Source organism: Microtus oregoni, unplaced genomic scaffold, assembly GCF_018167655.1.
Source record: "Microtus oregoni isolate MIOR12 unplaced genomic scaffold, Mior012 000007F_ref0000211, whole genome shotgun sequence".
Classification (NCBI taxonomy): Eukaryota; Metazoa; Chordata; class Mammalia; order Rodentia; family Cricetidae; genus Microtus; species Microtus oregoni.
Window position 1 is genome coordinate 587,443 of NW_024543066.1, and position 27,499 is coordinate 614,941.

General features: G+C 38.0%; 1 protein-coding gene across 1 annotated transcript in view; it reads right to left on the bottom strand.

Annotated features, from left to right (window-relative positions):
• Pcdh15 (protocadherin related 15) overlaps positions 1-27,499 on the bottom strand; it is a 600,282-nt gene that overhangs the window by 271,283 nt on the left and 301,500 nt on the right. Inside the window, exons 7-8 of the mRNA XM_041655402.1 lie at positions 23,694-23,804; positions 18,264-18,434 (exon numbers count right to left, since the gene is read on the bottom strand). Coding sequence (XP_041511336.1) covers positions 18,264-18,434; positions 23,694-23,804 — 282 coding nt within the window. The remainder of the gene's footprint in view (positions 1-18,263; positions 18,435-23,693; positions 23,805-27,499) is intronic.

The window sequence follows — 27,499 nt, forward strand, 5'->3', positions numbered from 1 at the left end:
ATCTCCCCCAAAGATTCATTGTTTGCTTTTTTTTTTTTGTAGATACTCAAAGAAGATCTTGCATATAAGCATTTTAAATTAAGCAACTGTCCAGTTTCTCAGTGTTTACAGGGCTGCAGATGTTTCAAAAGCAAATGTGTTTGAGGCTGGCAATGTGAATTCTTTGTGGGATGCCCAAGATACCTCCTTGGATGCTATTATAACCATGGTCAGCAAACTGGATTCCTTGTCTGTAATCCCCAGCTGACCTCCTTTTATCCCAATAATGACTGTTACCTGTTCACAAATTTAAAAATATATAACCTTGCTTAAAACATGAACAGTTGATTTTCTGCTCCCGAACATACATATTCTCAAACTGCTCAAAATGTCAACCAAATGTTCGCCATGTCACTAGGTCCTAAAACCAACATGATACTACTACAGGAAGGAACAAAGCCTTTTACATGGAGAGGCTTAAAGATGTACTAGTAACTTAGAACTTGTGGTAACGACAGCTCGTACATTTAATATAGAATAAAATCTAAGGAAATAAATGATTTTAAAAAAGACCCCAGGTAAACAATTCCTTATAGACTTCTGACTATGTAAAGGTAAAAGTAAAATTGAAATGTTTACAGATGATCTTTCTTCCTCAAATAAAGCCTAGCTAAGGATTCAAGAGACAACAACACAAACTTTATGACTATGCACGCGGCCTGTATAAAGCACTTCATGCGGCAAAATTATCATGAGATTGTTCTGGAAGGAGTGGCATGATTCACACAGCTCAATGTGCTCTGGGTACTGTGCAGAAGTAGAGTCCGCTGCTAGGCAGCCTGGGCCTTAGTTTAGAATTTATTTACCGGTTTCCTCCGAGTGGTTCTTTTAAATTACACTTAGATATACCAAGTGCCAAGATAACTACACACTAGGAAGAATAATGAGATTAATAAATCTGGGGATCATGATCGCTGTAATTAAGTTGTTATTCTTGCCTAGGCTAGCATGGTATAACTATTATATAATTGCAGATAAATATCAAGCCCTTAATTCAAAGTAATCTTGCAGGTATTAAAGAAACAAACTACCCTGTAACTCTTCAAAAATACCCTCTTACTAAGGTAATGTAAGTAATAACACCTGTGCATGCCAGTATAATGAGATCTTAATTCAACTCTTTAAAGGTAGGGGAGGCAGAATCTTCAATTTGTTTGATTTCTGGAGCCAATCAGAGCTGCTGATTTCTCAAGCAGGCTAGATGATCTCTGACATTTACTACTGAAAGCTTTTGCCATACATACTTCCATAACGCTCTTAAATTTACCCTTCATCCACAGTGAAAACAATGTCACTAGTTCTGTGTGATGGAGTACTGATCTCTGCGCCATAAAGGAACTCTAAATTCTCATGCTTCGCTGCAGTTCTGTGGGAGAAGAAATGATTTGGGTCCAGCCACTGATGCTTTAAAAAGTTCTTTAAACAATTTTGGCAGATGCAAAGACTTTCAAAGCACTGGTAAAGAGAGAGTAGGGGAAGATTATTGTAGATGTCTGTGAACCACAGGCATGCTTGGTACTTGAGGAGGTCAGAAGAGAGGGGCATTGGATCCCTTAGAACTGGAGTTAAATATGGTTGTGGGACACTGTGTGGTTGCTGGTGATCAAATCGGGGTCCCATGCAAGAACAAGTGCTCTTAACTACTGAGTTATCTTTCCAGCTCTGAAATCTGCATTTTGGAACCCTGTGTGACTTTGAAAAACCAAAAGACTTATTGACCAAAGATAGAACAGTCTAAAGATTTAGATTTAGAAATGTTGGATAGTCATGCCATGTTTAAGCTCACGATTTCTCTGGTTTACAGGAACTGGTGAAAACAGTTCCTGTGTAAGATTATGACAAAAAATAGGATAATTTAAAAAATGGATGAGAGGGCAAACCTATAGGGAAAAGTGAAAGATACCCATCTCACTGAAAGTCTATTGAAAGTCTGGAAATAGTGTCTTGTTAGTTGAATCTGTGCAGAGCAATCAAGATTTGGGTGCTGTAGGTAGCATGTTGAATGCATAGACAGAGAAACATATTGTTTGTGCACTATTTTGGGCAACCGAATTCCTGTTCCATTACTGCTAATGATGTTTTGGCAAAGTAAACTCTTCCATGGCCTCCTGTAGGCACAGGAGCTTTACTTAACTCTATTTCATCTTCAGGTTCCATTTTTAATTTGTTTCTCCTCCTTTTGTGAGAATTAGAAAATAACTACCCCCAAATTACAATGCTTGAGGTGAGAAATGCAATTGCAATTTTTATTTAAAAACATACTCACTTGTGATATTGTATGAAAAACTACACATGCTGCTTCTGGGAGGAAATTGCCCAGTGTCAGTAGCCAATGGGCTTGCAAATCTTCACTGAAATACTAAGAGTTCAAGACTATCTGAAAGGTAGCAGTATACAATAATATTTCTAAAATCAGTATTTAAGGATAAAAAGTTATTTATTTTTGCGTTCATTATATGAACCATAATATTGACTAATAAAAAGTAGAAAGAAAATCTACATTTAAAAAACAATTATTTAGTCTGTGTCTTGGAGTATCATCTAAAATGAAAGCTAGGAACTTGGCACTTCCCACAAGACAGGCTGGAATAGGTGGAATGGCTCACTTGATGTTCAGATCTCAGGAGAGTCATGGGAGGTCAATGGATTAAGTAGAGAAATGCAAAAGTTAAAATGATAATCAAGGTTTAAGTAGACTTTAATGAAAATGGATTAGAACCAGGCATTATAGAAAACACCTATAATCCCTAGCATTGAAAAGGTGAAGGCAAGAGGATCAGGGGTTCAAAGCCAGCCTGCACTGCAGAAGTTCCCTAAGACAAACCAATGAATAAATAAGTAAACAATAAATATTAAATGGATTAGAATGGGTAAGAGGAAAAACTAGTAATTCAGTTTGAGAAGTAGATTTGAGCATGTATTTCCATGTATAGATGTCTGTTAAATCTTTCTGGCTGTTTTAGTCAGAGAAAATAATGAAACATTATTTTAAAGTGACTACCCTCTGATTGTAATTATGTTTATAAGTGTCAGAGACTAGTTGTTCAGCTTTCTCCAAGCCCAGTGTTTATTCTCTGCTGATGATATGTGTTGACTAACGTGGTGTGGCGTGTTTTAGAATTCCTTTGAAATATATCAACAAATATATGGCAAAGCATTAACATCAAAGGCCTAACCTGGAATAAAGAACAAATTGAGGAGATTGTTACTGCAGTCTGAGAAAGCTCTTTGATGCCCAAGCCATTCAACTTCCACAAAGGTCAGAAATAAAGAGTGAATTATTCACAAAGGCAATTGTGACTTTTAAGATACGGTACTGATTCTTGTCTTTGTAGATCTGCCCATCATTGCTCGCTAACCTCAATGAGTTCATGATACAGAATTGCCTGTAACATCAACTTCAGCAGAGCCATTTCATGCTACTGCACACATCTCCTGGAAGGGAGAGGTCAGGGTAATTCATGACTCCTCCCCTCCACTTTGTGGTCCACCTTGAGGCTCATAGATTCAAGAAAGTCCAAGAAAGTAACTGGTGCATGCTATTGAACACAATAGAGATAATTTTATGCTTCACATGGAATATTTTGCATGTAAGAGGTCTTCGTAACAAATTTTATTCAATAAAATTATAGAAAGGAATCTTTTTAAGCTAATTTTATTTAACAAATGTTTTGTTAGACTCTGTTTGTCTGGCTGACCACTACCTGTTTATATAACTTAAAATCAAAGGATCAATGTTGAATTTATCATTGGCTCCTAGACATGTATCAAATTTTATTGTCATATTTTACATAATCTAGACTCTAAAATAGGGACAGAGAAAAGTGTCTGTCTTTTACACCCTATACTAATAGCACCCAAAGCCTGAGGGAGTGTAATGAGATTGCCACAATAAATGCATGAGTAATGGAACCACTTTACAGTAGCAATTTGTGCATTCAGACCTCTAAAAATATGTCCTCTTGATATTTTTTAATGTATTTATCTATCATAATATTTTAATCACCTTCTCTTAGTGTTCAGGTATTCTTACAGTGTTTAATTGTAGGTGAGAAGGTAAAAATCTCTCAGTCGTGCAGTCTGATTCAAGTAAACACATGGCACACATGATTGGTTCCAATCTCAAGAGCTCTGAACCTAAGTATTTTCTTTGTTGTGCATTTTCATTATTTTAATCAAACTTTTGTTCATATTGACTTTCTCCTCCAATGTTTCTTAAGGTTGAGAAAACTTTACTCAAAAATTAAGAAGAAAAATCACAGGAAATTAGCACCATGCTCCATTTAGTGTACAAAACCCTCAATTAGTTATCTTTCCAGTAATCAGAGATTTTTATGACATAAGCAAATTCTATATTTGTGTTTTATCATTTGTTATCTAGCATATTAAATTATAGTAGCAACATTAAGGCTCCTCATGGTCTCTTATTCTTAAAGAACAAATGCTAAAATACCGTTTTCTGCATAGCTGAATTTAAGACCTATCTAATTTAGTGATTTGTCATATTGGTATATCTGGATTCCTGCCTCTGTGACTATTAGTGTTTTACTTCTCAAGGACAATGGATAACATCTCAAGACACTACTACAGTCTATGAGTATTTAGCCACTTTCCACAATATATATTTTTGCCTGTTCATCTTGTGCAGAATGGAGTTACTGATTATGGGAAAGAGAGGACACTTTGTGTATTTCTTTGTAGTTCATAAGCCCATATAGTCATTACAATAGTGGTTTTCATTTCAGTGACATTGGTTTCATCAATGTGTATCAATTCTGTATTTTTTTTTTTGAGAGAAGGTTTCTCTGTGTATCTTTGGCTGTTCTGGAACTTACTCTGTAGACCAGGCTGGCCTCAGACTCACAGAGATCTGCCTGCCTCTGCATCCTGAGTGCTGGGATTAAAGGAATTAACCACCATGCCTGGCATGCCAAATTAACAAAAAATTGGATTCAATTCCCTTTAAGATAATTGAAGTTGTCTACAAATTTATCACTACAAAAACTGATATATCTAATCAATCCTGGATAGAAATGACAGTGTATCATAAATTAACTATAAAATATTAAAGAAGAATATAAAAGTCATCATTGCTGTAGAAAGTTCTTCAGAGAGGGAAAAACACTCAGAGTCAAAGATACCTGCTTTTGAATACTCATTATGGTGTTGGCAATGATGATGTTAGGAAGAAAAAAAATAGAGAAAGTGAGGAAAAGTTAGAGGGAGGAGAGGATGAATGAGTGGGGGGGGAAGAGATGGGTAAGTCAGGTCGGGTCATGCTCAGGTACATCACTGTACACAAAAAGCATACGCAATAACATCCAATTATGTTTCTCTGAATTCCAATATCCATCTGAAGACACATGGCTCTGGAAAATATGTATGTTGAAAAATTCTCGATCCCAAGGTGATGGATGGAATTGGGAGATGGAACCTTTGTTAGAGAAGTGATTGGGGATGGAATTAAACCCTTAATCAATTGGCTATTGCCCATGATAAGTGAGAAGCCTAAGGGAGGTCCTGCATTCATCTATCATGTGAGGATACATCCAACTTCACACATACAGAAGCTCTGTGATTAAATGTACCCAACTCTAGACTCTTGAAAAACAAATATATATTGTTTTAAATCTACATGAAGAAGGGCACTTAAAAGAAATCCACACTAGCTCAGAATTGAGAAATAGATGGCTATTTATTTAGGGGTAGACTCAAAAATCAGAATTCTCTGCTTGAACGGAAATCAAAAATCAAAGTCTGCAAAAAGAGAGACTGGACTCAGACTACATCAGCATATATAGTATAAGAGGCCACGCCCCAGTGGGTGGGTAACCACTAGCTGTAAAACTTCCTACAGCATCTACACAGATTTCTGTTGTCGCCTAAGCACTCTGAGAACTGTTATCCTGCTACAATCAGCTTATACAGCATTCCTCACATACTGTAGGCAGCTAACACTCAACTCCTCTTCTGAACTCAGTTTTTTCTTTGGGGCATTTTGCACATTTTTTTTTCAATTGATTTTAGTTTACATTAGAGAAAATGTAAGAAATGTCATCATGTTTAAATTTAGTTCACTGAATGGTGAGTTCTGTAGTGAAAATCTCTAGAGGGAAGTGTCTTTAAGAACAGACATCACCTCTGACCCAAAGTGGACTTTCTACCTACAAGTGCACCCATGAAATCAGGAGCCTTTACCAAAGTTCGTAGAACTGCCGAGACTCTTACATTACTCTGCCATTCAACGAAAGATTTCTGAGTGCATTTTCCCCACAAAGAAAAGTGTATATGTTTCTTCAGATTTAAAATTGAAAATCAGGTAAACGGATTCTTGGTGGTTTCCTTAATCATCGTTACAAAAATGTTCCGTATCCCAGATAGCTAATTTGCAAACCAATTATTAGAGCTCAATTCTTCTGGAGGCAGGTGATCATCTCGACTCTCTTTTGCGGTCCATTTGCATATATTCTTCAACACTCCAGTCTCTGAATGTGGCAATGTGCCACTGTCTTACAGCAACCAGAGTCTTAATGTGGAGCATTTTAACTCAAGGTCACTTCACGCACCCTTTACAGGTTATACATCTTATGGTGCACACAGAAAACATAATGTTAGCCCCAGAGTGATTTACCATTCTGGCATGTGACATCCTTATACCCTGTGTGGGATATATAATATTGCTTCTGAACACAAGACATATTTACAACCCAAGTATTCAACCTGAGAACTTCCTTATTTGTGAACTTCGTATCAAAGCAAACAGACTGAGAAATGAGTACTTCGAATAGATAGTCGTGTTTTTAATAACTCTTAGCCTGGTACATGTACGCCATGCTGATAAGAGCAAACTGGCTTTTATGACCTTCGAATCACAGACAGATGCTTCCTGCAGAGTGACTTAATCCACTCACATCTTCTTTGCTTTTCCTCTTGTATGGAAATTACCTGAAGAGGTTTTTTTAAATAGTGTATTTACTTCACAGGCCTTCAAATAAATTTTCTGTCAAACTTTATATTGAAGATTTAGAGGTTTGGGGGTGTTTTTTGACACTATTACTATAAATGCATACAAGGATCATGGTAATCATTCTCTGATTATTCAAAATGTCAGGGGTTTGTTTTCCCTATTTCAGGAAGATAAAAATAGCTGTCTTCTGTATTACTTATTGATATTTTTACCTTAAATAATCAACAGTACGACAAAAGCATGGCAAGGGTGAGAAAAATCTCAGTGAAATTATAAGAGAAATAAGTCAGGACCACGAGGGGTGCACCCACCCACTGAGACAGTGGAGCTGATCTATTGGGAGCTCACCAAGGCCAGCTGGACTGTGACTGAAAAAGCATGGGATAAAACTGGACTCTCTGAGCATGGCGAACAATAAGGGCTGATGAGAAGCCAAGGACAATGGCACGGGGTTTTGAACCTACGTAATGTGCTGGCTTTGTGGGAGCCTAGCCAGTTTGGATGTTCACCTTCCTAGAAATGCACGGAGGGGGGAGGACCTTGGACTTTCCACAGGGCAGGGAACCCTGACAGCTCTTTGGACTGGAGAGGGAGGGGGTGAGGAGTGGGAGGAGGGGGAGAAGGGTGGGAGGAGGAGGAGAAGGGTGGGAGGAGGGGGAGAAGGGTGGGAGGAGGGGGAGAAGGGTGGGAGGAGGGGGAGGGAAATGGGAGGCTGGGAGGAGGTGGAAACTTTTGTTTTTTTTTCTCCTTTTCTCAATAAAAAAAAAGAGAAATATTATAAATTTTATTTACCTTTCCACAGAAACTGAACACAAATCCAGTCATTTCTGGGTATTATTTTGTGTCATAATCTACTTTAGGAAGGGTTGCCAGGAAATGAATGCATGGTTTTGATTTCTGAAACATGGATTTGAGTGAAGAGAATGCATCAACGATTGGAAAGGCTCAGAACTGTTTGCATCAGAATGAGCACAAAACTTTGGTCATGGGAACAAACTCACAAGGTCAGAGAAGCAGAAATCCTTAATAAATAAATAAATTTAAATAAAAAAAAAAGAAAAAGACTTGGAAAAAGAAACCCCGCAAGAGGCAGGGCTTGAAAACCACATGTTGTTTTGAAGCCTTATTTGAACACTGGGATTTTTTTCCTTGCCATAATTGGATGATGCTGGAATGTTTAACTAGGTGTTCTAAGCTATACACCCCAAATTGAGAAGGAAGGGGGAATATTAAGTAATTAATTAATATTTGTAAAGAATGATTTGTCTTAGGGTTTTTATTGCTGTGAAGAGACACCATGACCACAGCAACTGTTATAAAGGAAAAACATTTAACTGGGGAGGCTTACATCTTTGGAGGTTTATTGCATTATCCTCATGGTAATGGTGGTATGCAGGCAGACACGGTGCAGGAGAAGCAGCCAAGTGTCCTTCATCTTGACTTGCAGGCAGTGTAAATGTACTACATTTTCTTTATCAATTATCCCATTGATGAACATTTAATCTGTTTAGAATTTCTGTCTCTTATGAACAGAGTGAACAAGGATGAGCAAGCATCTCTGTTGTAGGATGTAAAGCCCTTTGGTTATATATTCAAATGTAATATAGCTGTCTCCTGAGGTAGATCTTTTCCCAGCTTCCTTAGAAACCACCATACTCATTTCCCTAGTAACTGTACAAGTTTGCACTCCCACCAGCAACAAATGAGTGTTCTTCTCACTCCACATTTTTGCCATCATGAGTTGTCATTTCTTCTATTGATTTTAACCAAGGTGACTGGTATAAGATTAAATCTCAAAGTAATTTTCATCTGGATTTCCCTGATAAGTAAGGTTGCTGAATATATCTTTAGATGCTTCTCAACCATTTAAGTTTCCTCTGCTGAAAAATCTCTGCTAGGATTTGTAGCTAACTTTTAAATTGAGTTGTTTGTTTCTTAGCATCTAGGTTAGTTCTCCATATGTTATGAAAATTAGCCCTCTATTAGATTCTCAGAGGTGAAGTTGGCAAAAATATTTTTCCATTTTGTATGGTGCCTCTTTGTCAGAGATGGTGTCCTTTGTTATGCAGGAGCTTTTCAGTTTCATGAGACTCCATTTATTAACTATTGGTCTGAGTGCCTGTGATAATGATACTCTCTTTTGAAAGTCCTTTATTTTGCCAGTAAGTTTAAGGCCATTCCTAATATTCTCTTCTATTAGAGTCAGTGTATCTGGTCCTATGTTGAGGCCTTTGATCATTCTGGAGTGGAGATTTGTGTAAGGTTACAGTATGAATCTATTTGCCTTCTTTTACATGCAACCATCCAGTTTAGGTAACATCATTTGTTGAAGATGCTGTTTTTTTTCTATATTTCTAGCTGCTTTATCAAAATTCAGGGGTCCAGTGGTGTGGAGATTTATGTCTGAGTCTTCCATTAGATTTCATTGATCAACTTGTCTGTTTGTATGCCAGTACCATGCTGCTTTAATACTATAGTTCTTTCATCCAATTTGAGATTAGGGATGGGGATACCTCCAGTATCTCCTTAATCAATAAGGACTTTTAAGGTGATCTTGTGTTTTTGTATTTCCATATAAAGTTGAAAATTGTCCTTTCAAGGTCTGTGAAGAATTATGTTTGAATTTTGAATGGAGATTGCATCAAATCTTTAGATTGCTTTTGATAGGATGGCCATTTTATTAAGTTAATCCTACTGATCCATGAGCATGGGAGATCTTTCCATCTCCTGATATTTTCTTCAGTTTCTTTCTTTTGGTGTATAAATGTTTTATTATTCATTTTTTTACTTGCTTGGTTAGAGTTATCCCAAGATATTTTATGTTTTGAGGTTACTGTAAATGGTATTGTTTTCTTAAATTTTCTCTTAGTTATTATTTTATTTAGTAAGACTACTAATTATTATGAGTTATTTTTATATTGTGGTGTTGCGGGAGGTCCTCCCACTCCTCCAGCCTATCACCGCTGAGGTACCAGCCCATTGGGGCGTGGTTTCTCTCCCTTTAAAAAAGCGGCCACTTCCCTCTCCTCTCTCTCTTCACTTCCTGCTCCGCCTGCGACTAGACTCCTTTCCTGGTTGCGTAGAGGGCTGTTGCCTGGGACAGTGATCTGTAAGTTTTTTCCCCTTTAAATAAATACCACCCTAATAATCATAACCCCGAATTGGTGTGGCATTGTTTGTGACTTACGCCTTCATTTTGGCACCCAATGTTTGGTTTCAGAACCTCTCCTTTCCCTGCTTGCAGCCGCGAGTTCGGCTTGGTGGCTGCGAGTCCGCTTGGCAGCTGCGAGTTTGGCTAGGCAGGAGCCCTCCCTTCCTCAGCCGCTGCCTGTGCCTTGCAGCAGCGGCCTTGGACTCCCCACGTGGATTTAAACTCCACAGGCCCGCATAGTCTCTGCCCGCGTGGATTGCTCTTTTCTGAGTCATTTTTTAAATCTCCCTTGCAATTACAGCTCTTAAGTGGCACGAACCAGAGCACGCGGTTGCTGAAAGCTGCAACCCCTCAGGGTGACTCTGTCATGTGGAGGCATAAGCGGCTTCCAGATTGCTCTTCTCTACCCCTGGATTCTGGGTTTCTGGTTCCGTCTCAGGAATTGATTTAATTGTTGAAAGTGTTTATAGGTTGTAGGTGTTTCCTGGTGGAAGTTCTTTGTAAAAGGAGGCTATTCTTTCATTCCCGGCTGCCAAGACCCAAATAATCACATAGAAACTATATTAATTACAATACTGCATGGCCAATAGCTTAGATATACTCCAACCTAGCTCTTATATCTTAAATTAGCCCGTTTCTGTGTATTGCCATTGCCGTGAGGCTGTGCCTTACCAGGTAAAGTTCTGATTTGGCATCTTTCTCCTTCAGCAGCTACATGGTGTCTCCCTGACTCTGTCTACTTTCTCTCTCTCTCTCTCTCTCTCTCTCTCTCTCTCTATATATATATATATATATATATATATATATATACCCTCTATATATATTGTCTCTACATCTATCTATCTATTATCTATCTATCTATCATCTATCTATCTATCTATCATCTATCTATCTATCATCTATCATCTATCTATCTATCTATCTATCTATCTATCTATCTATCTATCTTGTGTGTGTGTATGTGTTTAGACTTCCTGCCTGGCTTTATTCTGCCCTGCCATAGACCAAAGCATTTTCCTTATTAACTAATGGAATAAAACATATTCATAGTATATAGAGGGGAATCCCATATCAGTTCTTGGGTAACTTTTCTGTGAAATAACAACATCTGCAAATAAAGACATGCTTACTGTTTCCCTTCCTTTTTGTATGCCCTTGGTCTCCTCCAGTTGTCTTACTGTTATAGGTAAGACTTTAAGTATTATATTGAATAGGAATAAAGAGAGTGGGCAGCCTCACTTGTCATGTTTCTGATTTTAGTGGAAATACATAGAGTTTCTACTTAGATTAATGTTGGCTGAGTGCACCAAGTTTTAGTGCGTATAATGTTTAGATGTTTCTGCATATTGCGTATATTTCCTAGCCTCTTACTTTATCATTGAAGTACATTGTGGATCATTTTCCATTCATATGAAAAGTCAGAATGCCCAACGATATGGTCAGTGTAAACCCTTGGTAACCCAAAGCCCCAGAGCACCCTGTAAACTGGAAACTCAGCAGGAAAATTTGGAAAACTTTAGAAAATCCTTTGTTTTTCATATCTCTACTAAGGAAAGAGAGAAAGGATCAGGCACTGAGTGCTCTCCTGTTGACATTTGGAACGTGGCATGTTGATATATTTTTGGCTCGGGGCATTTATTACTTTGTGGCATTTTGCCTCAGCTGTTTCTCTGCACAAAGGGATAATATACTGCATAATTAATTCAACACGAGCCTGCCAGTGCCACACCTGGCTGTTCAAAAAATATACAGAGCACGAGTACTCAATCCTTTTAAAGGGCTCAACTCATGCTGAAGTCATTAGAAATACCCAATCAGAATAAATTAGGCAGCACCAACACACACAACTCGCTTTTCCAAGGTGGAATTCAAGTTAAATACGGTCATACATTTAAAAATTAATCTAAATTGCCTACTTCTTATCAAGAACCACTGAGTGAACACCCTACCAGGCGACAACATGCAACACTGACAGTGAGAACTATAGACGGTAATATTAAAGCCTTTTCCAGGAGCTGGGTTGTGTCCATCAGATGAACAGCACATGTGATGGATGTTTTTCCTGTAGTGTAGATGGCAAACTGAGAAGTTTACAGATACCAGGCATGTTACCTAATACCACTGAGGATTTTTCCTTCACATTGGCTTATTAGTAACTGTCCTACTGTGGGAGAAAACATCTTCATAATTTATTTCCACTCCAATTTGGGAAACAATCAGAGAGTTTCAAAATGCATGGCTAAGAAGAGTTTAACATAACCTAACACAATTTACACAACTTTTGTCTTTTACTACAACATATATTTCATAGATAAATATAGATCAAGAATTCTTAGTAATGACTACTTGGAACTCTTTTTGTCCAAGTAAAGATATACTTAATCTTGACCCTCAGATCACCATTACTTTAAAGTTTCTCCAGACTTCAAAAATAAATTCCTTCTCGGAGCTTAACTGTTTTACCAAAAATTTCAATTTCTTATTATCGAGATGGAGATGTGATAGAGTAGACAGTGGTAATCAGAAAACTTCCTGCACCCCTGAAGAACGCTCTAAGAGGCATACCTGAGACATTGCTAACCAAGTTGGTAGTCTTTGTTATTGTCACTCTTGTGGATTAGCTGAGACAGTCCTAACCGAGCCTGTGGTCTTTATTACTGTCATTCTTATGGATTATCTGTTGCTTCTACTACCTGAATCTGAGGCTTCTGATCATCTGTTTGACCTTGGGGGAAAATATACAATATGCCATTTGAATGTGTTGTTTATCAGTTCTCCTTGCACGGTCTAAATTGCCACTGTTTCTTCTCTAGGTATGTGTACAAGGCCCCCTCAAAAGCTCCATGGGAAACACATTGCAAAGAATTGTGCTAAAGACTAAGTAGGGAGTCAAATTTAGTATTTGTGACATTATTGAAATGGAAAGGAGGCCTGACGAGCAGCGTGTTGAGACACCTGGGGCTTGCTATGGCAACCAGGGAAGATGCTGACTTTATGGGGACTATTAGAATCCTGCTTTAAGAACACCTTGCCTAGAAAGTGGAAAGGCAAATTGGTGCTTGCCATTCTATTCTTACTTTAAAAGACCTAAAGTAAATTAAAATATACAGATAATGTGGCTCTTTCTATAATCTATGATTATTTTAAATCAATGTAGACACATATGTATTAAACTCTTTACATGTGCTTGATTGTTATAGAATGGAATGGGTAGGAGCTGTTTTTATTTATTTAGTATATGTTTCTTAACATATAAGAGAATCAATTTAAAATAAAACTTATTCAACATCTACTATTTGAGGTCACTGGATTCAAGCTGGAATATAGTAAAAAATAAAACCCTCACTTTCTACTGAAAAAGAAATAGGTGATTGAGTGTTATGTAACACATGTAGTGGGGATATGCAAACGCAATTTTACATTATTCAAAATAAATGTTTAATAGCAAACTTAACCTTAATGTATGAAAAACATATGACAAGTATAGATGGAGAAGTGCAGGAACAAATCAAAATCAGGTGTTTGTAGATGAGGTGTTTATGAGAGAATAGAGATAAGTTAGAGAAAAGGACAAGATATAGCATTACTTTGAACAAAATGCTGAAAAACTTCTTGACTTACTTGATATGCCCCATTGAACATCAGTATTTTCTTTTATTCTAAATAGTCAAATATCAGAACTGATCCATATTTTGAAAACTAGCTTTGGTTTTGATGTATGGGTGACTAGAGGCAGAAGAGACAGAAGGTTAGGGACTTCAGGGTTAACAAAAATACCTTTAAGTGAATTGTTGGCTTTGGTAATTGGGGGGAAAACACATTTGAGCATGGTAAAGATGTCAAATGAAGTGGGTTTGGGACATATAAGAGCTAGCCATGAAGTATAGTAAGGTGACTGTATAGAGGCAGTAACTATAAAACCATGATAAACCAAAGCTTGGAACCTAGGGTAGAGCTGGAGACAGAGATGCAGCTTCAGCCTATTTAAAGAGAACCAGAACTCACTCATGTGGTATTAATTTAGTCTTAACAAAAACTGTATTAAGGCAAAAATTTAAAAACAGAGAAATCTAGATATCCCTACATTTAAGAATAAAAAATGCAACAAGATTTTCCAATATAAGTAAAGCCATAAAACATTTAAGATGATGAACTCAAAGCCCTATGTTTATAAAACATGTTTATCTCTAAATATATGCTCACTTAAAATTTAATAGGAAGCACAGACATTGAATTTTATAAGTTAGAGTACACTTGGCCACATTCTAAAAGTTTTTTTTTAAGCTGATGAATTCTGTGTGTGTTACAGTAGAATTAAGAATATCACTGAGGTAATTCTTGGAAAATTTCCCAAACACACAGAGGTGAGTATTGAAAGGACTTTTGGAACCTAAGGAATTAGTTTGAGAATCAGGCAGTGGGTAATTAGAGTCAACATGTGCAGTTCAGCTGACATCAATGGTTATTTTTCTCACTCAGAATAGCAAGATCTTATTTATTGAAATTTCCCAAATTTTTGCCAGGATATATAAAGGAAAATTAAAGATTTAAAGATAGAAGATGGGGGGATGAAAAGACAGACATAAACAAAGCAATTTTACCATGAAATTTTAAAATGAACTCTTGTTTGACCTGAGCTTCGGAGTGGATTCAAGTAACAATGTGGAAGGACACATGAATCTTTAAAACTTCCTTTCTCCCATGGTCTTCTTAAGCACAATTTGGACACCCCTCCTCCCCTGCCAGCAACATTTGTCTACAGCTAAACCAAGCAGAGATTTGACTGAGGTAGAAGCAACACTGTTACTGCCTAAGCTACTTCCCACATGTTTATGCCACTGCTCTAATAAGGTTATTTTTCAACTCACTGTCTTGCTCTGGGCAAGTAGCAGCAGAATTAACCTGCTAGCAACCCGGGTTACCCATCCTCAACATGGTTCCAGGGCCACAGGCAGAAATATTGAGACGCTTCTTCAAATCTCATAAAACAGAACCATAGCTTTATAGAAACTTTAAATGACTATAGTTTGAAGGTACTGAACTTTTGAAGTAAACACATTGCGTATTTTTTCCTGGATGGCAATACAAATCATCTCTAATGAGTAACTATCAACTTCCATATTTATGGATAAAAAATTTACTTTTCTTTGTTTTACAGAGCATTAAGGAATGAATCGATGTCTTAGAATGATGAAGTATGAGGCTGGAGGGATGACTCAGAGGTTAAGAGCACTTACTACTCTTGTAGAAGACCTGCATTCAGAATGTTCTCAGAACCTGTATCATTTGGATCACAACTACCAGGAACTGACTCTAATTTCTGGATATCCATGACACTCTTTTGACTGCTACAGGCACCACACACATATGAGCAGGCATTCACACATACAAAGAAAATAAAAATAATAATTAATATAGTGATTGATTATCCTAGAATTTTAATATAGCATTAATTCCTAAAGCATGGGTTTAAGAGCCACCCAAAGGATCCCTTCTCATGTGTTTATTTCATTTGTTTGAATGTCCCCATTTATCCAAGAAAGCACTGAGCATGCTCAGACCATCTGAGGTTTCTGTTAACTGTCATTCATGGGGGTTAATTTATCAGAGATTCCTTGATCAGACATCAGTCCTCTCCTTGTATTATACTAGTAAGTTAGAGGCAAAGGAACAGATTGTCCCATTGAAAACACAGTAACTGTAAAAGTTGAGGTACATCTTCCTCGGGTACTGACATTCAGTGTATGAAAATTATCATGTAGAGTGAGTGCGATGATATTGAAGGGGAGTCAACGGCACATCAGGCATCATAGTCTCCAGAGGTAGCATCAACGCCCAGCTTAGCACATGCCACCGGAGCCACAGGAGTCCTCTGTGTTAGTGTGTAGTGTTAGCCAGGCAATGGAGTTAAGACTCTATTAGTGATCATATATATCTTTATCTTTTACACACACAAGTATACACAAACAAACGCACGCGCACATGTGCACACACAGTGTGCATAAATACCCTCTACAATTCACTTATTCATGCAACCATGGGAAATTATGTAAATTCTCTAAAGGCTAATATGCAAAATTTGCATAAAGATAGGGCCTCTGCAAGAGAAGATATGGGTATGTTTGCTCTGTTAATATTTGCTTAGTTCGTGAGTTCATGGCAAACTGACATTTAATATTACTGTTAGTTACTGTTATCATTTATCTAACTCCTCCCAACCCTGTGAATATAAGATTTCCAGCTCTTAAAAACCTCAGGGTATACTGCAGCTCAAACTACAGCTTCAATCTTCCCTCAAAATATCAAGTCCTCTTAAACAGCCATTGGATCGAGTTGATGAATATAATTATTTCTATACCCATCATCCTTCCTGTTGGTGTCTCAGTAGCTAGATAAACTAACCTAGTAACAAATTAATACCAAAGTATTTTCAACATTCTCATTAAACTTTACAAAACACCCTGCTATTCCCCACTGATAGTATCTTTTCTTACAGAAATTCAAATGTTAATATCAAGACATAAAATTAAGTTGCCCACCCATTTTATTTACACAATGTTGATTAGCTTTAGGTCCTTCAAAATTAATAAAATTTTGCCATGGTCTGTGGCCATCAACCTGGTCAATGCACTTGATCTCAAAAATATAATTCGCATCATATAATATACATCATATACAATGAAGTCTTCATATAAAAAGCATCACAATATTAATTCTTCATATGTTTGTTGTTCATTCAGGCCAATGCAACAGTGGTCATTTATACTTAAACTAAGCTCTCACACATTTACGATACACTAAAAACAAAGTCTCCTACCAGATGTAAGACTGGATGAGAGCTTTTTGAACTTAATAAAATTCTCAGCAAATTATCACTAATTTAGGAGAAAATATTTCTGTCGTATTATCTAAATTCTCATATAAGAAAAGTAACCCCAAAACTTCTGTTTTCACTTATGTTGAGAAAAATGTCAAAGATTTTCCAACTAGCTGTAATATTGGAAATTATGTTGGGAACCCAAAGAGCTGGACAAATAACAGAGAAAGTTCAGGGAGATAAGCCTGGGAATATAACTTTCATGAAATAATACATGTACATACATAGGCACATATATGTGTTAATGCATGCAGGAATGCATGCACACATTTGAAAAAAATACTATTTTGATCTTATCTAGATTCCTTATTATGCTACAATTCGTTAATATTTTCTTAGTTTTTATTAATGTGTATTTGTTGTATTTTTACTTCTTTCTGAGATTTTCATTCATATGTATTATGAATTTAGATTATATTCACCCCCAGTTGCCTTTTTCTGATGTCTCTCATTTCCTGCTGGATTATTTTCTCTTTTCAAACACCCCTTTTTTTACTGTGCTATATCATCATATCATCTATTACACATTCACACATCTATCCCAACAATTAGTCAATCATCTGTAAACTTACTTGCCCATCCACGCATGCATTCATCCATCCACCTACCCACCCACCCATCCATGTAAGTTTTGCACATGAGAGACAACACACAGTCCTGTCCTTCTAAGTTTTTAATATAATTTTCAGGAACATGCCTGCCTTAAACTCTTGCCTCTTGGGTATATGTATCTGGTACTCAGGATGTTCCAGATTATGACTTTCATATGCCTGAAATGTATAGTTTTGCTAATGCGTTTTAAAATTCAGAATTGAATGTGGAAAATATACTTTCTTGTTTTGCTTTCCTGTTTCTTTATAGCATATCTTCAAGGGGTGGATTTGTACACTCAGGATCTGCTAGCTTCTACTTCCAGAGAGCCCAGCAGCATCTCCAACATTTCTGAATGTGTTAGCAACTGGACACCGTTCTAATTTACTGGTGAAAACACTTTTTAGAAATTAGTCTCAGAGAGCTTGCAGCTCCTTGAGATTCGTTCCACTTTGTAAAGGATAAAATTACACAATGTGATGTTATCTACACAGCATATAAAAATAGTTACATAAAACCAACACTTCAGTTCTTTGTAAATACATTTTGCTATTATCTACCACTGTCTGCACAGCATTTTGACAGGATTCTGATGGGCTTAAAGATACAAACAGAATAGAAAAGATGAGTTTACTTACCGGAGTCCTCAGTTCAGGAATGGCAGCTTGGTAGGTTAGTGGACGGCAGTCACGGGTGTTTGGCACAAGGACACAGGGCAGAAACATTGGTCCGAGGTCATCTCCATCTAGAATGTCCACCGTGAGGGTAGTGGTGGTTGTTCGCCTCTCATTCAGATTCTGGGCACGGTCCTGATGAGTGTAAAACAAACAATTAGATAACTAGATGATATAAATGCCAGGTACAATTAATTCTTTCTTCTTTGTTTCTTCTTCTTCTTGCTTATTCTGCTCCTCCTTTTTCTTCTTCTGTTTGTTTTTGAGGCAGGGCTTCTCTGTCTCCTGGAACGTGCTTTGTATACCAGGCTGGCCTCAAACTCACAGAGTTCTGCTGTGCCTTTGCCTCCAGAATACTGGTATTAAAGGTGTGTAGCGCCATGCCTGGATTCATAAGTCTTCTTAAAAGTAACTTAACAATGTGTGATTCTGGCCTAAAATCTTTGTTACTGTAACATAAAACTTTTGAAATAGACTAACAGTATATTACTTTCTACAGCCCACCTAAAGCTAAAATGGTATCAGATACAATCTGAGGTCTACAGCAGAGATCTTGCACTTGACTGCAACCCACTACTCCATGATCTCCCCACTAATATGCCTGGTAAATGCCTTGATTTATGCCATTCTGTTGTGACTATAAAAGTCCATGTGATCTTCCTTACAGTGGATTGTGCCATCAGAGAAGCCTGAATTGCTGCTTCCAGGTCACAGTCTGTCTTTTGTATATAGCTCAGAATAAACTGTCTCCTATTCCTTTGTTACAAGAGCTGTGATTTCTTCATTATTGGGAATAACACAGAGTGCCATATATCCTAAATGGCATTTTTGTTTTACTAACATGTAAAAAACTTTGCTATAAAGAAACATCTCTGGTGGTTGGGGTTTGTTCAGCAAGTCTGGACTTTATGAGTACATCTCTCTGCCTTTAGGTCTCTGATCTGCTTGAGCCTTGTAAAAACCAGATGGCCTAAAACAAAGGTCCATCCTTCCTCTTAGAATGTTTATGCTGGGAACCTTGCCATTTTAATTCCTTCTCTGCTCCTGAAGGATGTAAATCTTTCCCATAGCGCTCTAACCTAAACTTACTCCCTTTTAATGGCTCAGGAGTCATTCACTTACAAGTTAAGTTAACAAGTTATCGTTAAGGAATTTGAGTTTTCTACTCAATACCCATGGAAACATGGGCATAAAACCTTCTAAAAGACTTGGTCTGAATTCTAAAATTTCTTATCATCATAAACATACAAAGGTTTACTTTTCCCATGAAAAGGACCGTTATTAAATATATGATTTTCAACTTCATGTCTCAACTCTACATGCATGCCAACCACCCTCTAGTCCTTGCGATACAGACTTTTTTCTCTTTTGCTGTCTCAATATCCTTTAATAGACCACCCTGAACCTATTTTATTTTGCTTTGAAAATTCATTTCTACTAAGCAATATCCAAGTTTATGCATTTTCCCCAGTGGCTACATAATATCATTTTCTGTTAATATATCCACCAGGAGGCTCTGCGTTTAGTCATAACATCTCTTAACAAGTTCTCAGGTTTTTGTTGATCTTGGCAGAATCAATACCAAGATCATATATTTTGTACAATGTCTTTAAATGTAACTTATGGGATTTGGGAAAAAAACCTGCAGAGGTAAAGTCCCCCCTTTGTCACAGTATGCCAAGGGTGTATTCATTAATAAGATGATAATTTTCATTGCATAGTTAAGGTTGCATTTGTTATTTCCCACATAAGGAATGGGAAATGGTGTTATCTACAATAATTGAAATCTACAGTTTCTTGAAAGAATATTTGTCAGGGTCACACAAGGAAGAAATATTGGATGAAGCAGTTCCTCCTGCGGTAGCCACTGATGATGGTGGTGGTGGCATGATCCCTTTTTGAGCTATCCTGGAGAGCCACATCTGTGTGCCCCATTCCTACATCCGGATCTGGCCCGCTGGCAGCATGGCACAAGTAACTAAGGAAAACAACACTGTCAGCTATGAATGATGAGAAGGGAAGAAGTCTCTGCATACATTTTACCTAATTTCAGTAAGTTTACTTCACTCCCTGGGAGGAGAGGATGCAACGCAGCTAAAAAGAAAAGCTCACTCATTATATGTCCTAATTTAGACTCTTGACTGCTCTTTTCTTCCTTAAAAATAAGATGTTTGCAAATTTTATTTTAAATTGGGATATTTAATTAACTTAGAAAACTGTAATTACTATGGACAGAAATGGTGCTTTAAAGCATTTTTTTTTCTGAGTTTAACTGCTACTCTACAACCGGAATCATGTGTCATCCAAATTTGCATGAGACAGTCCTCATCACAGTGAAGCTATGGGTGGTCAAGGGTAACTGCTATCACAGGATGGACTCTGGCACTGTAGGATCAGAAAGCGTAAACAGTTAGGAGGAACTAAAGGCCTCCAGTCCACAGGAAGACTAAGGGAAGGCAATGGAAGCACACAACCAGGAAACTGCTGTCTGTAATCAAGAAAGAGACCTCCCCATCCCTGAAACAAGCCCTGGCCAATTCTCATCTGGAGTTTTAGACTCCAAACTCCTGATAAAATAAATTTCTGTTGCATAAGGTGCCCATTTTATGGTGAGAGTGATGGAGTGTATCTGACATAGGTTGGACTATAGATCAAGGGACTAGGATGTAGGAAAACCATCCACTCTCAAAGCCAGTGTAGGCCTAGAGTCTCTGGGTTCTTATCTCATGAACTCAAAGAATGAAATTCAGCGGGCAAGTGAGTTTCCAAAGGAAACTTTATTATAGAATTTTATGTAAGAGCTTCAGAAAAAGACCATAGAGCTTCTGTTAACAGACGTGGGTCCTCAGAAATGGGGAAGCACTGAGTTGTTAAAAGAATTTCATGGGACTTGAGGCAGACACTCAGGTGAGATATGGAGCAGGGAAGCAGGGGAGCTTCCTCAATCTGCTCATCCTCGAGGTATTCCAGTGTCTCTGTTTCCATCCTGATTCACATGGAGCTTCTGGTCAGAGGTGTTGATTTGTAATCCATCAGACCTCCGTTACAGCATGTCTAGCTTTTGACCATGACAGAACTGTTGGCAGGACCAAGGAACCTTTCTGACTGCTGACACAGGACCGGGGGTAAAACTTTACTGTTTTGCATTTCTACCCTAAAGTCAACATTATTATCTTAAAGCACAATCAGTTTGTTTCTCTCTTTCAAATCAAATTCTTTAATTATTTTTCTTAAAACTGAATCATTATGTTCCACTCAGTGTAGGTATTTTAAGTTATCATTAACTAATATGTGGGGAAAAAATTGTGCATGTGTTTTCAACACAGAATTATACATAAAGACAAAAAAAAATCTTATCATGAACTCACAAAGACCAGAATGAAAGTGAAAAACGAAACCCCCTTGGACAAGATAAAGAAGTGTGAGGAACGGCTGTTGCACTCATAGCTCCAAATCCCAGCCTGGGGACCAGGTCCGCGCAGTCTCTGGAAATCAGATGTAATTTGAAAAGCTGACCTTCCCCAGCCTTTGTATGCTCATTAATTCTCCTGTTTACAGGCAGGCCAAGATTCCATAACCTGCCATCTCAACAAAAGCTCATGGAGAAACAGATGAATAACATCAAAAGCTCATTCTAACCATTGACTAGAGTAGGGTCGGTGTGATTGCACTTTCTGTCAGTGCTTGTAGGAGACCACACAAACTGACTTCCAAGTTCTTAGGAAAGTCCACAGAGGGTTTCAATACTCTAATCCCACATGGTAGCACGATGCCTCTCAGGTTCCATGCTTACTCAGCTTCTGAACAAAATTATCACCATATATCATGATGAAAAACAAACTTTGTTTTTTCAAAACAAGGCATGTGCCTAGTACAGTCTCAAGCAAAATTACCTCTGACAAGGAGCTCGGGTACAGCTCATTATCACCCCCACTCCATTTATTAACTACAGCTCCAAATATTGATCTGTGATTTTAAGATTTTAACATGCTGTATGTTAGACAACATATGATACTTTACTTTCTCCATTCCAAATGAAAATAATTTTTGTGAACCGTTTTGATTCCTTGGACTTCTTCAGTTGAGCTTGTCAAAAACTACCTTTTTGCATTTAGTACTCCTATTCTCTTTAGCAATATATTGAATAAGTAGGATTTTATGAGATGGAGCCAGAGGTATGAAGATTTTAGCAAATGATATGAAATTATATGAACTTGACTAAAATAAATTTGAGGTAGAAATGCTTATTTTATTTTTGAAGCCATGTCATATGATCTCTGGAATAAATATCTAGCTTTTACATTCACTACGACAGTAGCTCCACAATTGCCTGGGGACACCTCACAGCCCCATTTACAGACACATGTATTCAATACTGTGCCCTCACTACCAGATGTCTACCGCAGCAGAAAATGCAGCCTAGCCAGAGCAGCCCTGAGAACATCGCCACAGTCAGTTCCCTGCAACCACAGTGGAAGCTGTGGATGCTTCTAACCAAGCAAGGACGGAGCAGCTCTAGCAGAGATCTTAAAACTCAAGTCCAGGATTAATCTAAAAATACAAATGGCAGCAACGTTATCTTCATTTAAATTATTTTAGTATTGGGTCTTTAATTATTCTTGAAGGTTTTTTTGTTGTTTTAGTTGTTCATTTGACACAGTCACATAGTGTTCATGACTTTTATTCATACCAATAGATGGAAAAATACTGTATTACAGTTCCATCTGTCTGGATATCCATAAATACACTTTTCTTTGAAGCATTCATCTTACTATTTTACCTCAAGACACTCTAGAAACTGGCAAGGCAAAATTAGTGTGGTTTAAGACACATCACACATATAAACAGGAAGCAGAAGCCACTGAGGTTGCAGAAGTGACTTTACATACCCATGAAATGAAGATAATTTATGTACCTCCTCTGATGTGCAGTTGTTGCTGCCATTGGTAACCAAAGAGCAGAAGTTTGTGAGCTGCCTGACACAGCTGCTGAGCTCCAGACTCTCTTAGCCACTGATCCAGCCTCTCAGTCCTACCGTCAGATTTTACTTAGAAACTTCTGGGGTAGAATTCAGAAAAAAAATATCTTTTGTAACATGCTTCAGGGTGACAGCACTGTAGCTAGTTGTGTATAGTATCTGAAGAAATACCTCAGCATGGGCAGAGACAAGCTTTTGTAGTATGGTTAGCACATCAGAGAGTGACTTACATAGAGAAAAGAGTGAAGAGAAACAATACCCAACCCCTTCCTACATCTATCTATAGAATATACCCTCCAAGTGCAAGGGTGCTCTGGTAACGACTTAGAGACACTCAGCCCTCAGGAAGTCACCACGCCTGTCCAGGGGCGCACTTTGCTTTGGAAGCGCGAGAACAAGAGCAGCCCAGCACTCACGTTGGCTTGGATGATGACGTAGTAGCGAGTCTTGTCCTCATAGTTGAGTCGTTTCCTCAGCACCACATTTCCGGTTAGCATGAGTGGGATTTCAAAGGTGTCGTTGGATGTCTGCAAATGTTAAATAGACACACTTCAGACCAGTTGCGGATGTGAACGGTGTAGGCTGCTATCATGGTTAATTCTCCTCCAACATTGGAGTCGACAGGTGTAAAGTTTGAGAAGAAAGCATGAGTGTTAACTTCAGCGTTGACATTCTTACTTATCAAAGTGATTGAGGGCTATCAACAAGTTCCCTCAGAGCCCTTCGAATATGATAACTTTTCATAGTTTTTCATGCGTTATTTGATACATTCATCCAGAGACCTAGACTGGTTCTAAACCAAGTCTATTCATATGAGAAAAACTTACCCTATTGTCTTTAATTATCTTTGCCATTTGTTTTTGCACAAAAGAGTTCAAACATTTCCAATTTATAATTTCTACTAAATTTCACTTTTCAACAGTAGTATTTACTTTGTGTTCTTAGTATTTTTTCCCTTTGAAAAAAGGTATATTATTATAAACTAATATGGGAGCCAGCGAGATGCCTCAGCAGGGAAATGCTGATAGCCACACCTGGAGACCAGAGACGGCTCATTTGAACTCACATGATTCACATGATAGAAGAAGAGAACTGATTTCCTCAAGTCTCTCATTCACTTACACACACACACACACACACACACACACACACTCACACATGGGTGACTGCATACACACACTATCGATGCAATAAAAATAGATTTAAAGAAAAAGATCAAGGAGATGACTCAGAGGGTAAGGGTTCCCGCTGCCAGGCCAACCCTCAGGACCTGATTTAACGCCTGGAAGCTGGATCCTGAAAACAGAGAACTTAGGCTTAGGCTGTCTTCTGATTCTCATACACACACAAAACAAATACATAAAAAACATAATTATGAAACAATTGAAATAAAATAATCTTGGATGCTGGTTAATGTGTTAGACTTTGCCGCCTGCCTGTGCCCTGAGCTTCTCCCAGCAGAAACATACAGGGAGAAGGACAGCTTCCAAGAATGTTCGGGATCCTTGCTCTGTTCATCATCCCTCACAGTTAAGTTCATTAAAGTCCCAGGAGAGGAGAACTTCACAGGTTAGGGTCTTAGCCTTAAAAGCCTTCTGTGGCTCTAGTTTGCCTGTCACTGTGGAGAAGGGTTGATGATGTCCTCAGGAACTGTGTCAATTCCCTCTATCTCCACCTCTGCAACCGATTATCAGGAACTTGTTTTGTGACTCTGTGTTGAGCAGCTTCTTCCATACAGATTAATGCACCAGCTTCTGCAAGGAGAGTCAGCCTATCAGGACCCAGGAAACCCATAAGAGTTTTAGAAGACTAAACACACACACACGCACACACATGCACACACACACACACACACACACACACACACACACACACACACACGTGTCAGATGCTTGACCTAAAAGCTTTCTCATCCCTGGACTCAGAATTCAAAGCTTAGCTTTTCCACTTCTTTGCGATAGGAAGGTGAGGCTGTAAGTACACTGACTAATGCAATCAAACCATGGTAATGCCATTTTTTTAAACGATGATTTTTGTTTGTTTTTATATGCCACTCAATCCTGGGCAAAACAGAAGACTTTCTCTTAATTAGAAAAAGTGATAAAGGAACAAATTCCCTCTCCTGTTTTTGGATGTTGTCAGATGAGACCTGAACCTCCACAGCCAATTAGTGAGCATTACTGGATTACTGAAACTAGTTAGAAGTTGCTAACATGCTAACAAAGTCTGAGGAGAGTAAAATGTGGAGTCCAGGTTTTGTCTGTGAGGTTTTAGACATGTCCAGATGTTTGCTCCACCTTTGAGAGACAATGAATCATATTTTGGGTTGGACATCTTTAACTCTGGTTTCTATCTTCCACAACTGGAAGCCTCATGTTCCCTGGTGATTTTTGTCTCTGCCTGTGTGTTGTGGTCTGCGGATCTTTCCATGTAGACCGTGGATCCCTGTTCTTGCCATCTGCTCCTGTGTTTTTAAAATTGTCTGAGCAATTTGTTTCTCTGCATAGTTAAGTTTCTGATACTTTCCTCTTTGTCTTATTTCAGATTAAGAATTTGATGTGATGATATACTATTGCTCTTTACAAACAAAGGATTTGGTTTTTTGACTATCTTACAGATTCTTAATGGCCCAAGACTGGGATAGCAACCCTTCTATCAATGTAACCAAATAATATATGTAATTTTTCCCAAATAGTTACTAACAGTTTTATTAAAAGTTTGTAGACTTATTACAATGATGTTAGTAGCCACGTTATTACTGTTAAAAGGACTTTTCAATTGAATTGAATTCCAATAGCTTTATCTAACTATCACATATATGATATTTTTCCTTTTTGTTTTATAAATTTTTGCATCTCAAAAAACAAAAGGGAAAGTATGTGCTTTATAATCAAGCTAGGTTTGAGTGGCTGGGACACTTCTATACTGAGGTCAATAATTATTTAATTAAACAAGTAGGTTTTTGAGTATAAATTTGTTTTCTAAATTTCTGAATTCTAATAAAAGTTTCAGAAACAAAATATAGGCTGTATATTCAGGACATTCTTTCCTCTTTTTCCTTCCATTTATAAGTATATTTGACTAAATCAGCTCTAAATAGATGTCATCATTAGTGAGATTTTGTAAGCAGACACTGTTTGTTTGAATTGTTACAAATGGGCTGTGAGGGAACTGGGCACACATATCCAGTTTCCCATGCCTGAGGGAGACAGAAGAGGTGGACATCACACCTCAGTTTCTGGTATCAACCAACCTGAATGTTATGGAACTTCATGTGACTCATTCAATGCTGATGGACATGGATAAGAATTTACTTGAGAAACAGTGAGCATGGAGGTGACAGGCGTGACCCCCATGGCACTTTGCTCAGAGGCTTGGCCCACAAAGAATTCTGGGGCAGAACAACACCTGGTCCAAAGCAGTATTATATTTGTGAGGCAAAGCCACTGCCTCTCTGGCTGCTTTGGAGACTTCCTTGTAAGCACAAAGGATGTTTCTCTTCTGAATGTTGGAAACTTCAATGTTTACCTCCCACTCTGTATTAAAGAAAAAAAGCTTGCTGCTGAAAAATCTATTATTTCCTCCTGGTTCAAAACATCTGTCCAGTGTTCACAGAGGAACATGCACAAGTACCTGGAAATGCAGTAACTTCACAGTTATCAGACAGGAGGTCATCCTCCATTTAAGATAGGTCAAACAATTATGTCACCACTCTAGACAGATACCAAGGTGGCAGGAAGGACAGGTAGAATTACCAGCCCATGTATACACAACTCCGCTACAAGGGAGGAAGAGGGTTACTGCTATTCTGGAAACTCTAGTCCCAAGGCTGACCCAACCTCACAAACTTAGATGTCATGGCAGCTGTGCTGGTATCTTCATAGAAACAGATGCTCTGGAAGCAGGAAGTAGCTAACCTTCCTTCATCCCCTGATTAAAACTCTGGTCATTTATTCATTCTAAAGATAAATAATAATTGTGTACAGAGGTCACACCTGTGCAATATTTAGAAATATTGTTCTATTTCCATTTGTATTTATGGTAAAAATACAGAAGGAACACCTCCACAAAGGCAGGGACACACACACGGACATAGGTCCCCTTGAGAGCTGCTGAGTGCAGATGTGCCTAGGAGGACCAGTAATTCAAGTGCTGTGGAAGGCAGATAATAACCTGTCCCTCAGAAGTTCTTTCTCACAAACCTCACAAATGTTTTGAAAGC